Source organism: Bos indicus, chromosome 5 (assembly GCF_029378745.1).
Source record: "Bos indicus isolate NIAB-ARS_2022 breed Sahiwal x Tharparkar chromosome 5, NIAB-ARS_B.indTharparkar_mat_pri_1.0, whole genome shotgun sequence".
NCBI lineage: Eukaryota > Metazoa > Chordata > Mammalia > Artiodactyla > Bovidae > Bos > Bos indicus.
Window position 1 is genome coordinate 110769800 of NC_091764.1, and position 25822 is coordinate 110795621.

Here is a 25822-nt window from a genome sequence, read left to right on the forward strand (position 1 = left end):
ATGGACAGTGGAGCCTGGAGGGCTGCAGTTCACGGGGTCACAAAGAATTAAGACATGACTTAGCAACTGAACACGCACGTACATGTTTGTCTTGTGTTTAGCTCTATGCTTGGCACAGAGTAAACAGTAAGCTGGTAAAGAAAGTGGAAGTGTTAGTTGCTCAGCTGTCTCTTTGCGACCCCATGAACTGTAGCCCTCCAGGCTCCTCTGTCCATGGAATTCTCTGGGCAAGAATACTGGAGTGCTTCGCCATTCCTTTCTCCAAGGGATCTTCCTGACCCAGGGATAGAACCCAGGTCTCCCTCATTGCAGGTGGATTCTTTACCGTCTGAGCCACCACTTAATATTGTTAGCTATATAAGTAAAATAATGGGTAAAAGAGTAAATGCATGAGTAAATGTAGTGATCTAAGGAAAAATCTCCCCACTCCTGCTATTCACTCAACGTAGGAAAAACTGTAGTGGAATCTTTCCCCGATCCTGGGAATATTTATTTCCATTTCTCAGTCTTTGGCCACAAGTTTCTTTTTCTCCTGTTTTTGTTCTCCTACTAGCAGGAATGTCAGAAATTTTGTAGGAGCTTCCAAGTTCCTACAGGGACGAGACTTCATCAGTGCTTGATGGTGAGAAGGAAGAGTCAGTCAAATTCTGTTTCCATTCTCCATCCCTCTCTTCCTTTTCCTTCCTGTGGGGGAAACAAAAAAGACATTAACAAAAATTGGCTCAAAACTTCAGTGTGATCTCTTCAAAGGTTTCACTAGAATCTTGATAAGTATTGACAGAAAAAGTTTACAAATCAGCCAAAACACTGGCAATAGCAAATAACTGAAGCAGAGTGCTGAACACATGGCAATGACTCCCTCATTCATCTTCTAAGTATTGACTGAGGATCTGTTGGATGCTAGGCCCTGGAGGGAAAAAAAAGGTCATCTAGGGCAGTATTCCGGACCTCAAGGACAAATCTCAATCTGTGGACAAGCAAATCTGTGACTAGAATATACTATGTTCTGTGGTATGTGATCAGGAAAGCACAGGACAATACCCTGAGTGGGTAAATCAGGGAAGACTTCCTGGAGGTGATGTCTGAGCTGAGTTTTAAGGGTTACTGAGGGGTTAGCTAGATTAAGAAGTAAGGGTGAAAAGCTGTAAACTGAAAGGGTGGGGGAGGGATAGAATGGGAGTTTGGGATTAGCAGATATAAACTATTACACATAAAATGAATAAATGACAAAGTCCTACTGTATAGCACAGGGGACTATATTCAATATCCTGAGATAAACTATAGTGGAAAGAATATAAAAAGAATTTATTTTGATGTATAACTGAATCACTTTTCTGTACAGTAGAAATTAACACAACATTGTAAATCAACTATACTTCAATTTTAAAAAAGAAGTTATTGAAAGATAGTCTTGTCTGAGGGAATAACAATAACATTGGTGAATTAGATTAGTTGGCTTTTTGTATTTCTGAGAATCTAATCTGGATATCAGAAAGAATGCTAATGAGTCATCATTGAATTTACAGGATTCCGTGGCTCAAACAGGTGGGCCTCAAGCTAAACTATTATTTTTTAAATGTGAAGGAAGGAAGGAAAATTTCCTTCCCGGTTTGAAGGAAAATTTCAACTAGAAGGTTGAAAGTTTTCCTTCATTAAATTTCTCAAATCATTATGCTTTGGTTTCTTTCTCTCTGAAATGGAGAGTATAACACATCTATCTGTGGTAGAGATGGTTATTTAACAACTCATCATCCACTCTCCCTTTTCACTTGAGCAATGGAGCCAGTTTTTGTTTAAGATGGTAATGTACCCAGATTTAAAAAACAGACAAACAACCCATTTCCCAGTCTCCTTTGAAGCCAACATCACCATGTGACTAATATCTGGCCCTTGAAATAAATCGGTAATGTTATATGATATTTCCAAGGAGGTTATTAAAAAGGGAGAAGTTAAAAGAAATTGACTACACATGGGCATGAGGGATCTTTCTAGGGTGATGAAAAAGTTCTAAAGCTAAATTGCAGTAATTGTTGCAAATCTCTGTGAATTTACTAAAATCACTGAATTGCACTGGCAAAGTAGGCAAATGTTATGCTAAGTTGTTCCTCATTAATATTATAAAATCATAATCATTTTTATTTTAATAAAAGAACATGCTAAATATTTTTAAACAATATTTATTAAAAATAAAGAAATTGCTGTAGCCATACATTCACGTTCTAGCAAAAATGAGGTGGAAGTGGAAATGTTGTTTGGGACTTCTGGAAATGCTCCTTAAAAGAGAATGTGGCTATAGATTAAAAGTAAATGAATGGAGAAAAATACACCATGCTAATACTGATCAGAAGAGAGCAAGGGTAACTATACTAATTTCAGACAGAGCAGATTCAAAGGCAAAAAAAGTTATCAGGGATAAAGAAGGACATTATATAATGATAAAGCAGTCAATTCTCCAAGAAGACATAACAATTCTTAATGTGTATGCTCCTAACAAAGCAGCATCGAGCTACACAAGGGAAAAACTGCTTGAAAACAAGGACAAATAGGTGACTCCACTATCATAGTCAGAGACTTCAACACTCCTCTAATCGGAAATGGACAGATCCAGCAGGCAGATAATCGGTAAGGACATACTTGAGCTCAACAATACCAATAATCAACTGGATGTAACTGACATCTGTAGGCTACATCACCCCCAAACAGCAGATTATACAGTCTCTGAAAGCTCACATGTAACATTCACCAAGACAGACCAAATTCTGGGCCCAAAAAATATACCTAAACAAATCTGAAAAAAAGATAAATCACATTATGCCTGCTCTCAGATCAAGATGGAATCAAACTGGAAATCAATAGCAGAGAGAGAGAGCTGGAAAATCCCCAAATAGTTGGAGATTAAACAACATGCTTCTAAACAACACATAGGTCAAAGAAAACTCAAGAGAAATTGCTACATAACTCATCAAATCCTCCCGGGTTAGGACACACAGTTTCGAGGGCAGGAGCCTACTGTGTCCCCACCTCACCTGGCAAAACAATAAGTCTCTTCTTTTCTACTTCATCCAAAACTCTGTCTCTGAGGTTCGATTCGGCACTGGTGTTCAGAGACTGAGCTTTTGGCATCACCATCAGAAACTTTTATGAGGCTTACTTAGTTTATGGAGGCTGGGAGAGGGTGTCTCTCTTTCTTTCAGGTCGTACACTATAAAGACATAGGCTTGGGGCTGTTCTTGGCGCTCTTTCTTTCAAGGGCAGCTCAGTTCAGTCACTCAGTTGTGTCTCACTCTTTGTGACCCGATGAACCGCAGCACGCCAGGCCTCCCTGTCCATCACCAACTCCTGGTATTTACCCAAACCCATGTCCATTGAGTCGGTGATGCCATCCAACCATCTCATCCTCTGTTGTCCCCTTCTCCTCCTGCCCTCAATCTTTCCCAGCATCAGGGTCTTTTGTTTCAAGGGCAGAGGTAGCTTGAAAAGCAAGCCAGCACACAGGAACAGAGGGTCATAAAAGAAAGGGAGACGACTCCCCTGGTGATCCAGTGGACAAGAATCTGCCTGCCAATATACGTGACACCTGTTGGATCTCTGGTCCAGGAAGATCTCACATGCCTCAGGGCAACTAAGCCCAAGAGCCAAGAGCCACGACTATCACAAGTACTGAGCCGCCCAACTCCTGCTCTCTAGAGCCTGCAAGCACCGCAACTAATGAATCCCATGTGCCCTAGAGCCCACGCTGTGCAACAAAAGAAGCCACCACAGTGAGAAGCCCTTGCACTGCAATGAAGAGTAGCCCCTGCTCACTGCAGCTAGAGAAAGCCCACGTGCAGCAACAAAGACCCAGTAAAGCCTACGTAAATAAATTAAAAAAATTTTTTTAAGAAACAAAGAAAAGGAAAGAATCTGAAAAAATCTTTGAGCCCTCAGGTCTATCGTACCTACAGCCAGTCTGTCTGTGGCCTTTCCAGTTACAAAAACCATGAGATTTTCCTTCCACTCAAGCGGGTTTGAGTTGGTTTTGTGGCACTTGCAACCTAAGAGCTCTGACTCAAACAGTTCATAAAGTACAAGTATTTGGCATAGAGGAAGTACAAGGTCATTGGTAGCCCTTACAGTTACCCCTAATAATAATAAAAATAAAGTGAGAATTGAGTGATTAACATATAAAAGTGAGTGGACTTTTATAATATAAAAATATTATATATATATTTTTTTCTTTCCATGTATTAAGAATTCCTACAATGTTCACATTTCTACTTTGCCTATGGTCTTTGTTCAAACAAACCTCAAAATAAACTCAGTCTCCCTCTGATATCTTCTTCTAGATTTCTTTTCAGGAGTGTCCTCAAGGAAGGTTGAAGCCTGGATGAACATGTGGTTTGCCTTTTTTTTGTCTTTCGCTCTTTGATCAATATTCTTCACCTCCCTGTGGGGAAATCACAAAGACACATGGAAAAAGACTAAAGAGTCAGCATTATCTTTTTACTCTTTACTCTATCTTCACATGAAAAAGTGTCAGATATTTACAAATTCATTCATTACATCTGTCAAGAGCAACTGACTGAAGCAGAATGTTGGCCACACAACAGCAACTCAGTCACCAAGCTCCTGCTCTGTGCTGGGAGTCATACAGCCCTGTGGGGTACAGAGAAATAAGACATTGTCCCTTACTCAGCGGAATGTACTCAAATTAGGAAGACAGGTGAGGAAAACCAACCATCTGAGAGAAAGCTGAAGCATGAACTTTAGGCAAGCGGAATTCAGTTTGGGGTTCTGCCGTTTGCTGTGTGTCCTTGAGCAAGTTACTTAACCTCTCCTCGCTAGTGTACTCATCTCAACATGGTAATAATAGAACCGAGTATAATGTTGAGGATAAATTGAGTTACCATAGGTCCAGCGATTAGCACAGGGCCTGGTAGTAATATACAGGAAGTGCTCAGTAAATGTCAGTTTCTGCTGCTGCTGTTATGATAGGAGAAGGTTCTCAGTGGAATTGGGAAGTACACCAGCTGACCTTTGAAAGGTGAATAGACTTCTATTCAATGAAGAAACAAGTTATGGACATTCAAGGTAGTCAAAATAGCAATAAAAATATATTCAAATGAATTAAGATGTATCATATACTTCTCTGCTGCTATGGAATAGATGTAAAAAGACTGGTAGTAAGAAACAACTGTTGACCTTGGCCTGAACCGGTGATTATTCCAACGTCTTTCCCCAAGTCAAGATAAAAAAATCATGTTGACACAACATTCTCACTTTTGGCATCCTCTTTTCCTAACCTTCTGAAGCCAGCTTCTGCTTGCAGTGGAGAGACAGAGAAGCAGCAAACTGCTCTTGTCTTTGTTGTGATGACATTTTCTAACAGGAAAACTTGGACATAAATCCTTGATAGTATTTTCTACCAGAGAAAGGAAATGGCAACCCACTCCACTATTCTTGCCTGGAAGAGTCCATGGACAGAGAAGCCTGGTGAGCTACAGTCCATGGGGTCACAGAGTCAGACATGACTGAACAACTGAGCAGTATTTCCTATATTGTCATTTCTTGGGATTTTGAAGCCTATACATGTCTTGTTATTGAGTTGCTAAGTCATGTCCAACAATTTTTCGATCCCACAGACTGTAGTGTGTCAGACTCCTTTGTCCATGGGACTTCCCACGCAAGAATACTGGAGTGGGTTGCCATTTTCTTCTCCAATACCTGTCTTAGGTGCCTATTTTCCACTAGTAAGAGCATCTTTAGTTTGTATGACAGGGTCATATGTCGAAACATTTCATAAAATTCTGCAAAGGGTGTTTTGAATTGCAGGTGCTTGGCCCCCATACAAGTTTAAGGATCATGGCTCTGACTCACAAGGAAACTAAGTTCTGCAGCAGCAATTGATCCTGCTCTTTCATTGCAGCTCCAACTGCATGTGCTAACTAGGTTCTTCCTCCAACTAGAGCAGAGATCCCTGCAAGATAGCTCCTGGATTGCCTTTTCTAAGGAACACTGCTCTAGGCCTCCCCAGTAGCAAACTCTCCAACTCCAAGACCTGGTGCTGCTTTGGATCCTGCAGTTTTCAGGAAATGAGGTCACATGTATTACCTCTAAGAGCCGTCATTTGCTGAGCACTTCCTGTGAGCCAGGTACCAACCTAGACATCTCCTTTAACCCACACAACTACTCTGTTAGTAGTGTCCTTGTTTTACAGATGGGATATCCAAGACTCACATGGGCTAAATGATGGACCTAATTCATAGAAAGGGTGAGACAGAGCTGTACCTGCAGCTTCTGTCCACCTTCAATGCCAGTGCTCCAAACGGATATGCTACATTACAGATGCTGTGCTTAGTCACTCCGTCATGTACAACTCTGCAACCCCGTGGACTGCAGCCCGCCAGGCTCCTCTGTCCTTGGGAATTCTCCAGGCGAGAATACTAGAGTGGGTTGCCATGCCCTCCCTCCAGGGGATCTTCCCAACCCAGGGATCAAACCCAGGTCTCCCACATTGCAGGCAGATTCTTTACTGACTGAGCCACAAGGGAGGCACATTAGGGGAACAAGTGGTAACTGACATCCCTGAAGAGTCCTAACCCACCTACAACTAATATTCCACGTGGGCATTTGTCATCTTCCATTACTGTTATGGAATAACAATAAAGACTGTTCATGGAGAAGGAAATGGCAACCCACTCCAGTATTCTTGCCTGGAGAATCCCAGGACAGCGGAGCCTGGTGGGCTGCTGTCTATGGGGTCACACAGAGTTGGACACGATTGAAGCGACTTAGCAGCTGCAGCAGCATATATATATATATATAAAAGTATACAAATACTTATACAGAAGGAGAAAAAGGCATCAGAGGATGAGATGGCTGGATGGAATCACTGATGCAATGTACATGAACTTGGGCAAACTTCGCCTGGCATGTTCCATGGGGTCACAAAGAGTCAGACATGATTGGGTGACTGAACAACGACAACACACAAATAACATTGATATATATAATGTTCACTTAAAGTGTCCATTTATGTATTAAATGTGGGGAATTGCTATTTCACTCATAATTTTAAATTTTGTTATAATTCACAAGGAGGAAAATTATGAGCGTGATAGTGATTCTATATATTGATTGCCTATAGGCACACTTTCAATGAACTATATATAGTTTTATAGTACTTTTTTTAACCTTTGTTATTTGTTTTATTATATTAATGGAAATGTAATTTTTATCTGTTGAATCTAATAAACATTGCAATTTGTGTTTTGTAAAAAAAAAAAAAAGACTGTTCAAAAATTTAAACATATATAAAGAAAGTTGTATAATTAACATCATTTACCCATTATCTTGGTTCAAAAGTTATCAATATGAAGTCAGTCTTGATTCATCTATTATCTCCTTTGCTTCCCTGTCCCCATGCCAAATGGTTTAATTTAAGGCAAATCCTAGACACTGTGTCATTTCAGCCATAAATATTTCATGATATATCTCTTTAGGACAAACTCTTTAAAAAATAACTACAAAATTATTATAATATCTTTAAGAAAGAACACTCTAATAAAAGAAATTTCTTAATATCACTTAAAACCAGGTCAATGTTCAAATTTCCCCAGTTATCTCATAATTGAGATAATGATCTCAACTGGTTGATTTAAGTCAGGATCCAATGTTTTGATTAATATATCTCTCCAGTGTCTTCTAAACAACAACAGCTCCTCCTCCCTCCTCTTCTATTTTCCTTGCTTTTTATGTGCTGAAGAAACCAGTTTATTTGTGCTATAGAATTTCCTATTTCAGATTCACCAATTGCACCCCTGGAGATACCGACATATGTGCCCAGGAAAAAAGACTGGATGGATTTATAGGAAAATACTGGCAATGTGAGTGTGTACCTATAGGTGTTTTTCCAGGTTCTTTGTTTTCATTGTGCACAAATGTTTTTGTAGTCAGAAAAAAAATAACTTGTAAAAAAAAAGACCTGGTCTCTGTTACTGTGGAATTTACATTCTGAACGCACGGGTTACAGGGCTGGACCCCAGTTACAAATTAGTGTGACATGCTGCAATAGACAAATGCTGAAACCACGCCGCTTTCCCTTGAAGGCCCCTTAAATACCTGAGGAAGTTGTCCTGCAGCTCCTTCAGGTACTCGTCAAAATAATTCCACTCACTCCAGTGTAGCCAGTTCAGCTGGTGAAAGTTTTCCCTCCGCTTCTTCATGTTGCTCAGTGTCAGGTTGATGACCTCAGCATAGGTCAGGGTGGACTCAGTGGCTTTCATGTCAAGGAAAACCCCATACCATCAGTTGGTATTGACTCAGCTTTGTTGGTGGGATATGTCCAGGGCATGGGGAGCAGGGAGGGGAGATGCCCAAGTGGGAAAACTGACCTGCTTCTAGAAACCTGAGCAGGAAACCCTCCATGGCCTTGATCGTGGCCTGCTTGGGAAAGAAAAAGCCTAACCTCTCCATGGCTCGGCCACTCTCCCATCTTTAATAAAGTCCTTCTCCCCTCCTGCTGATGGAAGGGCTGTGTGCTATGCTCAGTCGGTAAGCTGTGTCTGATCCTTTGCAACCCCATGGACTGTAGCCCGCCGGGCTCCTCTGTCCATGGGATTTCCCAGGCAAGAATACTGGAGCAGGTTGCCATTTCCTTCTCCAGGGGATCTTCCTGATCCAGGGATTGAACCCACATCTCTTGCATCTCATGCATAAGCAGGCAGATTTATTTTTTACCACTGCATCACGTAGGAAGCTCCTGGAAGGCCTAGAAGTGCTTGTTTTAGACTATCATCTAAAATTCTTACTCTATTATCAAAGTGGTGAATAGAAAGGGATTCCAACTTTCCTTTCCTTTCAGGGTCAATTCTGATTCCCTATCTCATGTTTGTATTAATATGTTGAAAATTTCTCTCTACCTTCCCCTCCCTTCCACCCTTTCTGAACTGGTCAGAATCTCAGTTTCACTCATCATGAGCTGTGGGACATCAGACAATGTATGTCACCCTCTGTGCCTCCATTGCCATATCTATAAAATAGGGATAATAATACCTACCTCAGAGAAGGCAATGGCACCCCACTCCAGTACTCCTGCCTGGAAAACCCCATGAATGGAGGAGCCTGGTGGGCTGCAGTCCATGGGGTCGCTAAGAGTCGGACACGACTGATCGAGTTCACTTTCACTTTTCACTTTCATGCATTGGAGAAGGAAATGGTGTTCTTGCCTGGTGAATCCCAGGGACGGTGGAGCCTGGTGGGCTGCCATCTATGGGGTCACACAGAGTCGGACACGACTGAAGCGACTTAGCAGCAGCAGTAGCAGGTACTGTTAATGATAATAATGATGGTTACTACTTTTTTTAGTACCAGCTCTATGCCATTTAATCCTGGTCACAACACTATTGATTTGGTGTGACTATCCTCATTTTAGGAATGAGTTGATAAAGATACTGAGCTTAGAGTTGAAGGTGTGCACATGAGATCTTGAAGCCAGTGGGCTACTGAACTGGGACTCAAATCCAGGGCTGGGTATCCCCAACCCAGGCTCCTTCTACTACACTACACTGTCCTTACAGCGCAATGAGGTGATATAAGGGAAAGCATTTTATAAATAACAAAGTACTATGCTGACAGGTAACATTCGTTCAATCGCTTGTTACCTGCCAGGCGCTGTACCTGTTCTCTACATTACAACCCTATGAGGCAGGTACTGTTATCCCCATTTTATAGGTGAAAAAATGAGGCTCAGAGAGAAGCTGGAACTTGTCTAAGATCACTCAGCTGGTAAGCAGTTGAGTTGGTTCCTGAATCCGGGTCTATTTGATCCTATGTTCTGACCCTCTATGGAAACTGCTAAGACTCAGACGCCAACACATATCACACCCGTTTTCTTAAGATCTGGGTTTTGACCATATCTTTAGGCTAAATGTCAATGGGGCCAGGAATTTGCTAATGGGTCTTGAGGAGGGAGGTGTGTGTGTGAGGAGGATGCTAGAAGAAACACACACTTACACACCAAAATTCCTGATCAATATATACTGTGGGGTCAGTGAGCATCTGGGAGGCATTAGTAAATTGCAAAGTATGTTAGAGTCGCTAAGTAGCCCATTCTTTATGGTAGATAGGAAAAGATTTTGCACACAGGGAAATCTGACTTGCCCAGGGTCCCACACAGCATGAGGCAGGTTTTGAATTAAAATGAGCAAGATTCTGACCCATAGGCATGTATCAATGGTCACCCTTGATCGGTTCCTACTGTGTGTCAGGTGCTGTGCTAAGGGTTGGATGTGTCTCTCTTCACCCTTGCTTCTGGGAAGGGGAAGCAGGGATCTGGAGTGATGTGTGTCTAACCCACGGTGGAAAGGATATGAGATGGTCTTGGTTCTTTCTCTCCGGACCATCAACACATCTTGGCCATGCTGCTGCAGGGTGGAGTAGTTCAGGAGGAAGTACACAATCAGAGGGCTCTTCCCATAAATGTTGAAGAGGTTTGGAGTCAGCGGAGGGCTTTTGCAGGCAGGGTAAGACTGAGTAGGAAAGAGAGAGGAGTACAATAAAGGAAACTGCCATTTTTACAGTATATATTAAGAAATGTAAAAGTACTCATATCTTTTATCTAGGAACTCATTTTAGGATGCTATCCTAAGGAAAATTACCCACAAGCAAAAAAGACTTACGCACTACGATGTTTACTGCAGTGATAATTACTACAGCAGAAGACTGGAATAATCTAAATGTTCAAGGAGATGTTGATATCTCTACCCAAAGGCATAGTATGCCACTATTAAAATGTTTACTAAGAGTTGGTACTAAAATATTGTTTCAGATGCAATAGTAATTTTAAAAATCAAGATACAAAATTAGGTAGATAATATTATGTATAGTGTATGAAATGAATATAATTATATGAAATAAATCAAACAAAAAAAGATAGATGAGAGACTAGAAGCCTAGTTCCTAAAATGTTAGCAACTCACTCAGCAAATATATACTGGGTGACTACTATGTATACTGATCTAGACACTGGCATATCAGCCAATAAGACGACACATTCCAGCCCTAAAGGGCTTGTATTATAGTTGAGAGGAAAACAATAAACTAATCAATAAGTAAGAGAGTACATGATACTATGGCATAATAAGGGCTTCAGGTAAGAGTCAAGCAGAGCAAGGCGTGTGGGTGGTGGTATGGGAGCCTGGGGAGGAGAGAAATCTTTTCCATGGGGTGGTCAGGAAGGACTGCCTCGAGGAGGAGCGATCCTGGCAGACTCTGAACAATGGAAGGAAGATCTGCGCAGTGTTCCAGGCAAAGGGGACATCAAATGCAAGAGAACCCCAAGACAGACAGGAGCTCAGTGTGGCTTAGGGATGGAAAACAGGCCCACGTGGCTCAAAAGAGAACAAATGATGAAGCTGAAGAAGCAGTGGGGTCTCCAGGCCACTGAAAGGAGTTAGGATTTTCCAAGTGTGACTGAAGCCACTGGGAAGGTTTTGAGCTGGGTTACAACATGATCTGATGAATTTTTTTCTAAAGATCCCTTTAACTGATGTGTGGAGAAATGACTGCAGTGGGTGAGCATGGAGGCAAGAAGAGCACTTAGGAGGCCTCGACAGTGGTTCGGTTAGTGCTGGGGCCGGGGCTGGGTAGTTGGGAGAGAGGTGAGAAGTGATTATACTGTATCATGTAATTTGTGATTATACCGTAAAAGCAGAATTGGCAGGATTTATTAATGGAGTCAAAGTAGGTGTGAGAAAGAGGGGAGTCAAGGATGACTCTAAAGGGTTAGGTACCAGTTGCCCAGCTGGGAAAGTCTAGGAAAGAAAAGGCTGACAGAGTAGAACAATCAAGAGGCCTGTTTGGGATGTTCTGTGTTTGAGATGCTGAATAGAGATCAGGAAAGAGAACAGGCAGGGACTGACAGTGATTTGTTTTCTTTCCTTATATTCCTCTGCCTTTTCTCCAAAATGTCTGTAGTGATTGTGTACTACTTTTGTTATTTGTTTAAATACGTTTTATTTTGAAGAAGTGGTTATAATTTAACCAGACAAAAATTCTGTCCTGAATAAACACTGTAGCAGCACCTAACCACATTATTCTCTAATCCTATTTACTTTGTTTTATTTTACTTTATTTTTTAATTAAAAACATATGTATTTATTTACTAAATATTTGGCTGCACCAGGTCTCAGTTGCGGCGTGTTCTTTTAGTTTAGTTGCAGCATACGGGATCTTTTTTAGCTGTCGCATGTGGGATCTTCAGTTGCAGCACGTGGAATCTAGTTCCCCAACCAGGGACCAGACCTGGGCCCCCTGCATTTGGCGGGTGGAGACTTAGCCCCTGGACCACCAGGGAAGTCCCTAATCCTATTCATTTTAATTGCTTAATGAGATTTCCTTTATCTACAGCAGGCTGTCTCCACCTTGGCACTTAGCCATTTGGGGCCAGATAATTCTTTGCTGTGGGAGACTGTCCTGGGCACTGTAGAATGCTGAGCGGCATCCTTGGTCTCCATGTAACAGATACTAGTAGTACTCTGCCCCCACCACCCCCAGGTGTGACAACCAGAAATGCCTCCAGACATGGCCAAATGTCTCCTGGGGGGCAAAACTGCCCCCAGTTGGGAATCACTACTCTTTAGCAAGATTCCACTGGGATCACAGAAACTTGGAGTCAGAAGGGAACTCATAGATCATTTAGTCCTATAATTCCTAAAGCCCCATCTCCCAGTGAGGGCCAGTCTGTGCCATTATGAAATAGCAACCCAGTATTCCAGTAATCTTGCCTGGAGAATTCCATGGACAGAGGAGCCTGGTGGGCCACAGTCCATAGGGTCACAAGCAACTTCACACACATGCACACTTGTTTGGCTATGCTGGGTCTTAGTTTCAGCATGCTCTGGGCATCAATTTCCTCACTAATAAACTAAAGAATAGCAGGAGTAATTGTTTCAAAGGATTGTGACAGTAAAATAAAATATGTTGTATGCACAGGTTTAGTATGGTGGTGGTGGTGGTTTAGTTGCTAAGTCGTGTCTGACTCCTGCGACCCCATGGACGGTAGCCTGCCAGGCACCTCTGTCCATGAGATTGTCTAAGCAAGAATACTGGAATGGGTTGCCATTTCCTTCTCCATAGGTTTGGTATAATGCCTGACGTACAGTAAGTATTTATTACGTGTTAATTATCATCACTACCTCAGATAAACCTCATAAGACCACCAGGACCTAGGAATTATTGTCCACGTTTTATAGAGTAGGAAACGGAGGCTCAGGGTTCTCTTTCCATTACACCCAGGCTCCTGAGTTTCAAGCAAATAATTTAAATCTGGAGAAATCCAGGCTAAATGCTCACTCAAACTTGTGCCCACTTCAGTCAATAATTATCTGCAGGAGATTTCCTTACTGTATTAACCGAGTCTACAATCAGAAACACCCCAGTTTTTACTCTGACATTTTCACAGACCTAAATTTTCTAGCCAGAACTCCTAGCACCTTTTAAGCCATCTCTACTATGAAACTTGCAATCACGTGCTCACCTGCTTAGGAACCATACTCTCAAGTTCTCTTGCTGCTGATATCCTCTTGACTTGTTTTGTGGGTCTCCTCAAAACCAGAGTCTGATAGGTATGCTCTGTCAGTACAATATTAACAAAAAATAATCAATAAAATTGTCAGCTATGATGAGAAAAGGAAACAAGAATTTAAATAACTGTGGATTTCTTATCAGACCATTGAGACCAGAGGCTGTGGAACAACATTGAAAAGTATAGAAAGAAAAGAACTGTCAACCCAGAATTCTATATCCAGAAAAAATATCCTTCAAAAATGAAGGTGAAATAAAGACATTATCAGAAGAAAGACAACCAAGAAAACGAATTGCCAGCAGGCCTATTTTAAACGGAGGATTTTTTTTGGTGGGGGGAGGGGCTGTAAGAAGGAAAATGATTCCAGAGGGAAACCTGGAACTTCAGAAATGAAGGAAAAGCAACAGAAACTGTAAATACCTGGTCATCTATCATAAGTACAATACATACAGTAAATTTGAATATAAATAATAAATATATGATATATATTGTGAACCTATCTGGTTGTATATAGTAAATATAATACTGTATTTTTCTCCTCTTACATTCTTTAAAATGTGTACGATGATCACTTTGGAATGTTGTATGGCAGTTTCTCAAAATGCTAAACATACGACCCAGCAATTCCACCCTTGGTATACATATATCCAAGAGAAATGAAAACATATATCTACACGAAAAACTTGCATATGAACGTTCACAGCAGCATTATTTATAATAGTTACAAAGTACAAATAACTCAAACAGAAAAAAATAAAATCACTATATCTAAAACAGTTGTGGAATGCTTAGTGTTCAGAAGAAACTCTGTAGCATTTTTCATATTAGAAAAAGGGGTTTCATTTCTACTCAGTTCAAAATATTTTCTAATTTCCTTTAATTCTTCCTCTTTGACTCATAGCTCTACATGAATTAAATATATATGTAGATTTGGGGGACTTGCAAAGTCTCCCACAAATATTTACCTCTATTTGGAACCCCCTCTATACCTCTCAATGAGTGGTCCTCAAGTTTGAGGGTATTTTTAATGGTTTTACTGAGATATAATTTACATACCTCTTTGTACCTCCCTTTCTCCATCAAGAAAAAAGATTGCTTAACTTTTCAAATACTGATGACGCGTGAAATAAACTAGAAGGATACTTAAGAGTTTATATTCTAACAGTTTTCTTAGGTTCTGTATTTGTCTATTTGGGATCCATTAATTACAGGGCCAAACTAATGACCAAAGTTGTTTACATCTCCCGCATGAACCAGAGGCCATATCTGAATCACCTTCTTTATCTAACTCTCACAGTTCAGTTCAGTTCAGTTCAGTTGCTCAGTCGTGTCCGACTCTTTGTGATCCCATGGACTGCAGCATGCCAGGCTTCCCTGTCCATCACCAACTCCCAGAGCTTACTCAAATTCATGTCTATCGAGTCAGTGATGCCATCCAGCCATCTCATCCTCTGTCATCCCCTTCTCTTCGTGCTTTCAATCTTTCCCAGCATCAGTGTCTTTTCCAATGAGTCAGTTCTTCGCATCAGATGGCCAAAGTATTGGAGTTTCAGCTTCAGCATCAATCCTTTCAATGAGTATTCAAGACTGATTTCCTTTAGGATGGACAGGTTGGATCTCCTTTCAGTCCAAGGGACTCTCAAGAGTCTTCTCCAACACCACAGTTCAAAAGTGTCAATTCTTTGATGCTCAGCTCTCTTTATAGTCCAACTCTCACATCCATACATGACTACTGGAAAACCATAGCTTTGACTAGATGGACCTTTGTTGGCAAAGTAATGTCTCTGCTTTTTAATATGTTGTTTAGGTTGGTCATAGCTTTTCTTCCAAGGAGCAAGCATCTAACTCTCATACCAAGCCAATATTTCTCCTGACTTAAATCATCCTGGTCCAGGTGTCAGACAACTAGGGACAGCCTTTATGCCCTAAAGCCCACCAGAATTATTCAATATAGCCAATCCTATGCTGTTTACACTGTCATATCTGGCCTTTCCTAAGGAAATTCCAGTGGCTGTGGCCTATGCCTTCCCCTTACTCCCTTCTGCCTCCTGACAACACTGGAGCTTCCTCTTATAGCCCTGCATGGCAAGCTATGCCTCCCATTTCTAGAACTGAGAATATGAAGTTTTTTTTAATGGCACTGACGTATGTAGTCACTTAGTCACCTTTGTGTTGGGTTGGCCAAAAGGTTCATTTAGGTTTTTCTACACTATCTTACAGAAAAACCCAAATGAACTTTTTGGCCCACCCAATAAATTAACACCCAGGCACAAATAGGTTTCTAACTCAATAAATTCTGTTTTCTGATGGGGGAGAGGAGCAGTAATCACCTCTTAGGTTTCTTTTTCCAGTGCCGTCAATCTCTCTTCCCCACAGATATCAACACTGTGCTGAACTCATTATCACAAAAATGGAACTTAATTAGTGATAACCGAACTGAAAAGACAATTATGTCTTCTCTTAAGATGTTACCTACTTCCAAGACCCAAGGCTAGAACCATTAGTGTAAATGAGGACAGCAGATTAGGTTTTAAAAAAACAACAAGGAAGTAGGGTTTTGAAGATAATAACTAAATCATTAACCCTTCGGGCGGTTAATGTACCTTTTGGGCCATCCGCTGAATTTTTCTGGGCAGAACTGGCTCTCTCATTGCTTGAATTCATATCAGCAGACTCCAGGAGAGAGAAAATACACACAAAAATCACAGAAGAACAAATTTAGTAAAGCTGGTAGTGAAAGGAATACAAAAAGTATACATGCAATTTCTTAGGTATCTTTCCTTGTTCTCAGCAAAGGCACATAAGGGAGACCTTTCAGGCACAGCTCAACAACTCAGCCCTCCATCCTGGGAGCATGGGGAAAAGAGATGTAGAAAAACACGTGAGCTGGGGCCTGAGGCAGACTGGGGTTCTAGTCTCTGCCCTGTCACAATGGCCTGTGATCTTGGGCAAGTCAATGAACGTCTTGATTGCCTCGGTTTCCTCACGGGGTTCTTAAGGGGATTAAGTCAGCTAACGAATGCAAAGTGCAGTTGTTGCTCATGGTTGAAGTGCTCTGCAGACATTGCATGGTTGTTCATGCAATCACTCACCACACCTCCTTCAGAAGATATTTCATTGAGCAACTACTAATGTGTCTGGCACTGAGCCTAACCTGAAACCTAGTCCCTGCTGAGAGGAGCTACAAGTCTAGCAGGGACGATAATAGGAAACCACAATTATGCTAAGGTAATTGGAAAATACCACTTATTTGTTACAGAGGTGATATAACTCAGCATTAGGTTTGCACATGAGTGACAGAGACTTGAAATGAATAGTGATTCAAACTAGGTGGCAATGTCTCTCCCATATAACAGTCTGAAGGTAGGCAATTCAGGGTTTATACATTATTTCTCCTGTGACAAATCTTAGGGACTCTGACTTCTTCCAGCTCTGTTCCACTTTTCCTAAGATAGGACCTTCATTCTTAGGGTCCAAGATGGCAACTAGAGCTCCAGTCATCACATTCACATTCCAAGCAGAATAGAGAAAAGGACAAAGAGATGAAGGAATCTTCCTTTTTTTCTAGGAAGACTCCCAGAAACTGCCACATGGCACATCTGTTTATATCTCATTAACTGGATCTTAGTCACATGGTTACACATGGATGGAAGGAAGGGAAGGAAATGTAACCTTTTCTTTACAGGTTCTCTCTTTTTAAAAAAAATTATGTTATGTGTGTTATGTATTTGACTGCACCTGTTCTTAGTTGCAGCATGCGGGATCTTTAGTTCCTGCATGTGGGATCTAGTTTCCTGATCAGGGATCGAAACCCGGCTCCCCTGCATTAGGAATGCAGAGTTTTAGCCACTGGACCACCCGGGAAGTCTCTCTCTTTTCTACAGGGGGAAGAAACAACAAATATTGGGAAACAGCTGATAATCTGTCACAAGCAGTACCAGCAGAGTATTCTAGGAAGCCCCAGTGGGAATGCTTGATTCTGTCTGGGGCAGAGCTGGAGGGCTTCCAAGGAGAGAAGACATTTTCGTTCTGTCTTTAAAGATGAGTAGGAGTTTGGAGTCTTAAACAGATGGCCCACCAAGTGGCAGACAAACAGCCCTCCAGCCTCAACAATCATCACTTTGCTTTTACATAAATATGATATTTGAATGGGAAGAAGAAAGCTGAAAGGACTTCCCATCCACTATGCAGCTGGTTGTCCAACAGCAGCTGCGTTTTGCAGTGTCTAAGTGGTTACTCAGATTTGTCAGAGAAAAGACACTCCCAGAGCTCAGCGAAGCATCACACTCATTGATTTCAGGCTTCAGAGAGCTCTGTCATGGAGCGGAGAATATTCACAAGGAGATGGACTTGGTTGAAGTCATTGCTGCTGCTAAGTCACTTCAGTCGTGTCTGACTCTGTGCAACCCCATAGACGGCAGCCCACCAGGCTCCCCCGTCCCTGGGATTCTCCAGGCAAGAACACTGCAGTGGGTTGCCACGAAGTCATTAGACCTTCACAATTGTTGGAGAGGCAGTAGGATGATGCAGAAAGAGCTCAGATTAACAGCTTTCTACGTCAGCTGAAGTTAGTTATGTGGCCTGGGGCAAGTTTTCACCAGTTTGAGTCTATTTCTCCTTTTGTTAGATAAAGATAATAGTGACCTACCATGCAGGGATGCTGTAAATGCTAGGATAGAATACACACAAAGAAAATTTGCACGTGGGGGACTCTCCAAATTATTTTCCCACCCAGTCTCATGTGTTCTGATCAGCAACCCCCTCTCTGAGCATGTGAGGCATGTTGTTGGGATGGGGGAGTAAATTAAGACTCTTCTGGGACCCCCTTCCCACTGCAGCACAGTGGAGATGGGACCGTTCCGCCCTGTCACCCTGACACTCAGATTCTGTACACTGAAGGCTTAGCTGTGATGGAACAGAGCAGCAGGGAGACCAGCTTTTGAGCCACTGTTGACACTCAATCTGGGGATGCCCAGAAATGTCTGTGAGGGACGTGGGCTTGGCCGATCTGGAATCAGCAGGTACAGGAATGAGTGTCAGGAATTTGGGTCATTATTGTTAAATGACCCTTATGTACCTCTGCTCTGGAACTTGAGGAAATTCTGGTTAAAATGAGAAAACATTCTGACAGGACATGGCTAGACAACAATTTATGGGACTGCACCTCTCCATGGATTGAATCTTTAAGAATTAGTACGAATCATGGGCTTCCCTGGTGATTCAGCGGTTAGGAATCTGCCTGCCAATGCAAGGGACATGGGTTCTATCCCTGGTCCAGGAAGAACCCACATGCTGCAGAGCAACTACACCCATGCGCCACAACTATTAAACCTGTGCTCTAGAGCCTGGGAGCCACAGCTACTGAAGCCCTTGAGCCCGGAGCCTGGGCTCCGCAACAAGAGGAGTCCCAGTTCGCAGCAATTAGAGAAAGCCTGTGAGCAACAAAAATCCAATGCAGCCAAAAATAAAATTAATTAACTTAAAAAATACCAGCCATGATGCCCATTTCACAAACAAGAACACAAAGGCTCAGATTTGCTCTAGAACTGATAAAGCTATCTACCTGATAGGTGGCCTCACCTAGATGAAAATTTAGCTCTTCTGAACCAAGCCTAGTATGTCTTCCCGCCTTGGCCTATGGCTCCACGGTGGTCACTCACTTGTAGTTTCCATATTTTGTCACAGGGTAGAAATTGTTTTTTTCTGTAACCCTGGCCTCTCCTTCAGTCTAGCCTAGTATGTTTCACTACCTATGTGACATCTCCACTTGAACCTCTCACAGGCATCTTATTAACAACTTCAAAACTGAACTCTTGATACTCTCCTACCCCAGACCCTACACTTTGCATCTCACAAACCCCACACACCGTTCAGCTGCTTAAGCCACACACTGGGACACATCCTTGACTCCTCCCTTTCCTTCTTATCCACCCCACTCCCAAAGCCGTCCATTAGCACGTCCTGAAAGATCAAAATCCCCAAAACACACTCTAGGCCTCTGCTTCTTGCCTCCTGCTGTCACTGCCTCTTCCTTGAAAGTGAAAGTCGCTCAGTTGTGTCCAACTCTTTGCGACCCCGTGGACTAGTCCATGGACTTCTCCAGGCCAGAATACTGGAGTGGGTAGCCTTTCCCGTCTCCAGGGGATCTTCCCAACCCAGGGATCGAACCCAGGTCTCCCGCATTGCAGGCAGATTCTTTACCAGCAGAGCCACAAGGGAAGCCCTTAGACAACTACAAAAGCCTCCTAACTGGTGTCCTGTCTCCTCCCTTCACTATATTCTCCATCTTCAGAAGACAGTATAATCTTTTAAAAGTAGAAATCAGATGTCACTCCCCTATTTCAGCGCATTCCTGTAGCACTGAAACCATATCCATACACCGTACTGTGGCTGAGCCAACACTGCAGGATATAGCCCCTGCCACTTTTCCTGGATCAATTTCTGCCCCTCTTCCACATTCACACTGGGCTACAGGATCACTGGCCTTCTCCCTGTTCCCTGAATATATCAACTCCCCACTTTTGCTTCAGGGCCTTTGCACATGCTGTTCTCATTTCCTGGAAGGTTATTTCATTCACTTTTCTAACGGCTAGCTCCTTCTCGTCCTTTGTTTCTCAACTCAAATGGCACATCCTGGACGAGTCATTTGTCACACGTTCTTGATGTACTCCATGAGCTTCCCTGGTGGCTCAGACTGTAAAGAATCTGCCTCAATGAGGGAGACCTGGGTTTGATCCCTAGGTTGGGATGATCTCCTGGAGAAGGGAATGCAACCCACTCCAGTATTCTTGCCTGAGAATTCCATGGACAGAGGAGCCTGGCGGGCTACTGTCCATGGGGTCACAAAGAGTTAACTGGACAGAACTGAGTCACTAACACTTTCATGTTTTTTTCTCCATGTACATAAGACCCAGGCCCCAAAGTGAGTGAAAGACTTGAGCTACTCTCCCAGCTTCTTCTGTGGCTGAGCGCAGACATTTTACCTAGGCTCTCGCCCTCAGATGCAATGCACCTGCCTGAGACTTTAAGCTGGAAATGGGCAACGTGAGGAAGTGAGGAACCAAGCAGACTTTAGCTTCTGGAAAGACTCTAACAGGAGCAACTGGCTTTTCAAGGAAAGAAGAGTGGAGTTCCGACCACTAGTTCCCACTATCGGTCAGTGCACATCATTCTTGGTGGCACTGCCTCTGAAACTAATGCCCTGGCCCATGCTGGGCCATCCTGGGCCCCTAATACTCTTTATTATAGCACTAATACTAATTATGGGATTGGGGGCAGGAGGAGAAGGGGACAACAGAGGATGAGATGGCTGGATGGCATCACCGACTCGACGGACATGAGTTTGGGTAAACTCTGGGAGCTGGTGATTGACAGGGAGGCCTGGTGTGCTGCGATTCATGGGGTCGCAAGGAGTCAGACAGGACTGAGCGACTGAACTGAACTGAACTGAACTGAATACTAATTATATTACTATTATTCCACTAATACTAGTACCACTAATACTCTTCATTATATTCTTCCCGTTTAAAGCAGCTGGATTAGCTTCCGTTGTTTGCAAATAAGAACTACGATGATGACTCCTCCTTATAAAGGTCTTATTTGACTATTCTCCCATATTTATTAAGTGAACAAGTGACTCAGTCTCTAACAGGTAGGAGCCCTTATTTATAGCTGAGCCTCACAGGGGAAGCCAGATACATAGTTAGAAGCTTTTTTATTCCCACTCTGCAAATTCACAACATGAAGCTGGAATAGGGCACGCCACAGGGTAAGACTTAAAACCTGCCGCTCGTCCGTTCAACTGTGGACTCCCAGATAGATTGCTGCCACTGAAAAGCACATTTTGAACACAGCCAACTATCTCCCCGAGCAGATGGGAAAGCGTGTCTGCTAAAAACAAGAGAGAAGCTCTGTCCCCACCGTGGAATTTGATGACTCCCTCCATTCTGGTTTTCCCAGTAAAACTTCAGCTGCTTTTAAGGTTGGAAAGCTTTTGATTATTTCTATTTCTGGGGCAGAAAATGGACTCTCTTAGCTGGGTTTCTGAAATAACTGTCGGAAGATTTTATGTATTCCAGTACAAAGAAAATACATTTGCTTGACACAGTTGTGACAGGCAGTGCAAAAACACTGAATAATATTTTCTTCTCGGTCTGGGAGTGACAGCTGCCTCTCCACAGTGCCTGTTCTGTCTGTACTTCTGGAGGCTGACATTTATATCGTGTGTGCATGCTCAGTTGTACTCTTTTTGACTCTTTGCGATCCCATGGACTGTAGCCTGCCAGGCTCCTCTGTCCATGGACTTTCCCAGGCTAGATTACTGGAGTTCGTTGTCATTTCCTACTCCAGGGGATCTTCCCAACTCAGGGATTGAACCTCAGTCTCCTGTGTCTCCCACATTGGCAGGCAGATTCTTTACCACTGAGCCACCTGGGAAGCCTCCTGACATTTATAGAGCAGTGGGAGACCTGGGTTTGATCCCTGGGTTGGGAAGATTCCCTGGAGGAGGGCATGGCAATCCACTCCAGTATTCTTGCCTGGAGAATCCCCATGAACAGAAGAGTCTAGCGGGCTATAGTCCATGGGGTTGCAAAGAGTCAAACACAACTGAGTGACTAAGCACATTATATGCTAAGCAGAGGCTGAAGAGTTGACATAGATGACCTCCTCTGTGAAGTCAAGAGATGATTGTTGAGGATCTTCTATGTGCTCAGTCTATTCCAGGAGCTTGAGATAGAAGAGGGATAAAGGAAAAGAGGTCCTGTTCTCATACAGTTTATATTCTAATAGGGGGAGACAGATACTGAACAACATATAAATCCTGCAGTAAGAATAGCAGGGGGCTTCCCTGGCAGTCCAGTGGTTAAGACTCTGCATTTCCAATGCAGGAGGTTCGAGTTCCCTACTGGGGAACTAGGAATCACACATGTCATGCAGACAAGAAAAAAAAAAAAAGACTAGCAGGGAGCATGATATGTACTGTGTGGGGAATCACAGGCGATATGATAACAGTGACTAGGGAGCCAGGGACACTGCTAAGGTAATGACAGCAAGTTGGAATCTGAAAGGCAAGAAGGAGCCAGCCCTTTCCTTCAGGAACCCTGAGGGAAGCACGTTCCAGGTAAAGGCGACAGCTGGTGACCCAACTGGACACAGGCCTGGAGTGTCCCAGAGGCAGAAGGAAGTGCAGCGAGGGAATGGAAGTGAGGACGCAGGAGAGAGAGGTGGAGGTGGCTGGATTCTGCAGAGCAATTCAGGCTGGGTTCAGGGGACTGGGGGCTCTGGAGAAGCTGGTGAGGTTTAAGCCAGGAACCTCAGCCAGTGTGTGTCTGAAAAAGGTCACTCTGGTCGTTGTGTGGAGAGCAGCTGGGGCTAAGAGTGAAAGAACAGAGCTCAAGAAGAGGTCACGGCCATGGGCCAGGAGAGGAGGGTCACGCAGGTTGGGATTCAGGGCTCGTCTCCCCAGGCCCCTGCTTTGCTAAGTTGAGGGCCTCCTGGGAAAGCCAACAGGGCAGTTGGACAGACCAGATGAGTCTCAAGCGTGGCCAGGGTATGGAGGGAGATTTGGGCGTTACTGGCATGCAGGAAGCCAGCAGACCGTGCTCGCTTCGGCAGCATATACACTAAAGTTGGAACAATACAGAGAAGCTTAGCATGGGCCCTGCGCAAGGATGACATGCAAATTCATGAAGCATTCCATATTTTTCAGACATAAAGAACAGACTTTTGGACTCAGTGGGAGAAGAAGAGGGTGGGTGGGATGATTTGAGAGAATAGATAGCATTGAAACATATACATCACCATATGTAAAATAGACTGCCAGTGGGAGTTTGATGTATGACGCAGGGCACCCAAAGCTGGTGCTCTGTGACAGCCTGAAGGGATGAGGTGGGGAGGGAGGTGGGAGGAGGGTGTTCAGGATGGAGGGGACACATGAATGCCTATGGCCACTTCATATTGATGTATGGCAAAAACCATCACAATACTGTAATTATCATCCAATTAAAATAAATAAATACATTTTAAAAAAGAAAAGAAAGCCACCAGACCAGACGAAATCACCTGGAAAGGATAGCTAGATAGAGAGGGAAGGGGCCAGGACAGAGCTGACTGATGAGATGGGGAGCTAGCAAGAAAGACAAGAGGAGGGGCAGCCAGCCAGAGAGGAAGACACTCGAAAAGTCTGATAACAAAGAAGCTAAGAGAAAAAAGGATTTCAAGGAGATGAGAGCAACCAGCCATATGAAACAGACCAGAAGAGGGAACAGACTGGGGGCCAGGCCAAGTTGGCCAGAGCAGGTGCAGAGGAGCACAGCGGGCAGGAACCATGGGGTGGCTGAGGAAGAGATGCGGGGGCAAACGAGTCTTTCAGGAAATTCTGTGGGACAGGCAGCAAGAAACGGGGGTGCAGAGACAAAGTGGGTTTTCTCTGTAAAGGCAACAGATGCTAGAGGACTGTTCAACGATGGGAGTGAACCAACAGACTGAGGCGAGGGGGTGGGGGGGTTGGGGGGGAACGATGCTGCAAAAAAGACCGTGCCAAGTGCAGGAGTGGAAGCTGAGTGGTGAGGTCCAAGTCCAAGGGCGAGGGCCCTTCCTCCTAGACAGCAGACTGCGAGGGTACACATCGGGGCAGGTGGTCTCGGGGCAGGCAGGCGAGGGCCTTCCTACTGACTGCTGCTGCTGCTTTTTTTTTTCTATTTTTCTGGTTAGGCCCTGTGGCAGGCATGCAGGATCTTAGTTCCCTGACCAGGGATCAAACCCCTCCCCCTTCTGAGGCCTGGAAGGCTGAGAGACAGGACAGTGTTTAGGGTCGATGGGGACAGGATAATGTAATTAGATTTGTGTTTTGAAAAACTTGAAGGGGTACGAGAGCCTAGGCAGACGGGAGCCTCCTGCAGTAGCGAAGGGAGCTCAAACTGGGGTGTTGGAAGTGGAAGGCAGAGGGGGGGTGGTGCCCGGCGCTACACAGGAGGGAAGAAGAACCAGGAGGAGAGGAGCAAGGAGGTGTCGGGAGGATGTCCAGGCTATAGGATGAGATGAGGGTCAGCAAGGAGGAGAAGATACAGAGATATGTGTGCTGCAGCCTACACTGAAAGACGGCTTCCTTTCCTCTCTCCTCCCAATCCCCGCACTTCCAGCTGCCCCCTTTAGCGCCCCCACTCATCCCTGCAGACCTGAGGACCCAGATCCAGGGCTGCTCCCTGAGATGACGGGGCAAGGAGTGCAGAGATGTGCAACCAACCAGAAGTCACTGAAGCTTAGGGGGCCCCAAAGGTCTGGGTGTGGACCTCACACTTACGTGATGGCAGCAGGTCCTCCTGTTCTGAGTGGCTTTCCAGACAGAGTGCCTCCTCGCAGTGAGGAAAGACATGTCTCTTCCTAGGGAAGAGGAAAGAAAGTAGTTCATCAGTTCCTTCTTGTCTTGAGGGTGACACCAGAGCAGGAGCTCTGAGACAGCTCCTCCCTGGAGGCTACGAAAGTGAGAGTCACTCAGTCAGGTCCGACTCCTCTGACTTCATGGACTGTAGCCCGCCAGGCTCCTCTGTCCATGGGATTCTCCAGGCAAGAATACTGGAGTGGGTAGTCATTCCCTTCTCCAGGGATCTCCCTAACCCAGGGATCGAATCCTGGTCTCCCTCATTGCAGGAAGAGTCTTTCTGAGCCATCAGGGAAGCCCTGGAGGCTACAAGAGCAGCAAGAGGACTGGCATCAGGCAACCCAGAGCCTCTCTGTCATCCCACCTGCTGAGTGACCTCGGGCAAATTACCTAACATGTTTGATCCTATGAAAGGGTGCAAATACTAACTACTCCAAAGGGCTGATGAGCCAATTAAAGGAAATAATGTCTGCAAAGGGTAAACAGGGCAAGCACTCAACTCACAAGAAGAAAACAAAAGGCACTGGCTTTAAAAGACAAACAAAAACTCAGAACCTTGCAATGAATTGAATAAATGAATTGAAATGAATAAAATCTTGAACTAAACACTTAAAAGAGTAACAACCTATCAAATTCTTAAGATGTTAAATTTAATATTCACTGAAATGTCATTAAATGTGAAGACAATTTCCAGGTGAGATTTTTTTTCTTTTTACTTTGAAATTCCTGGGTGTCCACGATGTCTGCTGGAGGCCAGTTTAAGGTACGTGAGAGCAAGCCTTGAGAGAGAACCACGTCCGAGGATTTCAGTATTAAGGTCCCTCCCTGCCCAGACTAGGGGCTTCCCAGGTGGCCCTAGTGGTAAAGAAACCTGCCTG

At 43.7% G+C, this 25822-nt stretch overlaps 2 protein-coding genes and 1 non-coding gene across 10 annotated transcripts in view; 1 reads left to right on the forward strand and 2 right to left on the reverse strand.

Annotated features, from left to right (window-relative positions):
- Positions 1-468: 468 nt before the first annotated feature.
- On the reverse strand, positions 469-8994 carry LOC109559816 (protein FAM227A). Its single transcript, XM_070790416.1, has 3 exons — positions 8101-8994; positions 4286-4426; positions 469-684 (listed from the first exon to the last, which is right to left on the reverse strand). The coding sequence occupies exons 1-3, from the start codon at positions 8262-8264 to the stop codon at positions 591-593; spliced, it is 399 nt and encodes a 132-aa protein (XP_070646517.1). The 5' UTR covers positions 8265-8994; the 3' UTR covers positions 469-590.
- The window catches only part of LOC139176049 (protein FAM227A-like), a 43500-nt gene continuing 25823 nt past the window's right edge, over positions 8146-25822 (reverse strand). For 5 of the 8 annotated variants that reach the window (XR_011566843.1, XR_011566842.1, XR_011566841.1 and 2 more), the window contains 5 exons: positions 24867-24946; positions 16168-16237; positions 13517-13611; positions 9038-10508; positions 8146-8257 (listed from right to left, as the gene is read on the reverse strand). Coding sequence is in view for 1 of the 8 variants with exons in the window: in XM_070790408.1 (XP_070646509.1) it covers positions 16390-16410; positions 24867-24946 (101 nt within the window). In the remaining 7 variants the exon portion in view is untranslated. Of the gene's footprint in view, positions 8258-9037; positions 10509-13516; positions 13612-16167; positions 16411-24835; positions 24947-25822 lie in introns of those variants that run through there. The other 3 variants (XM_070790408.1, XR_011566844.1, XM_070790410.1) reach the window with 3 other exon arrangements.
- Positions 23164-23270, forward strand: LOC139183399 (U6 spliceosomal RNA). Its single transcript, XR_011566987.1, has one exon. It is a non-coding gene; the product is annotated as a U6 spliceosomal RNA (small nuclear RNA).

Excerpts from the sequence above, each read along its gene's own strand:
- LOC109559816 (XM_070790416.1), bottom strand. The coding sequence starts at position 8,264 with ATGAAAGCCACTGAGTCCACCCTGACCTATGCTGAGGTCATCAACCTG. Across the intron at positions 4,427-8,100 it reads CTGCAGGACAACTTCCTCAG|GGAGGTGAAGAATATTGATC; the intron begins GTATTTAAGGGG and ends ATTTCCCCACAG. Across the intron at positions 685-4,285 it reads GAGACTGAGTTTATTTTGAG|GAAGGAAAAGGAAGAGAGGG; the intron begins GTTTGTTTGAAC and ends TTTCCCCCACAG.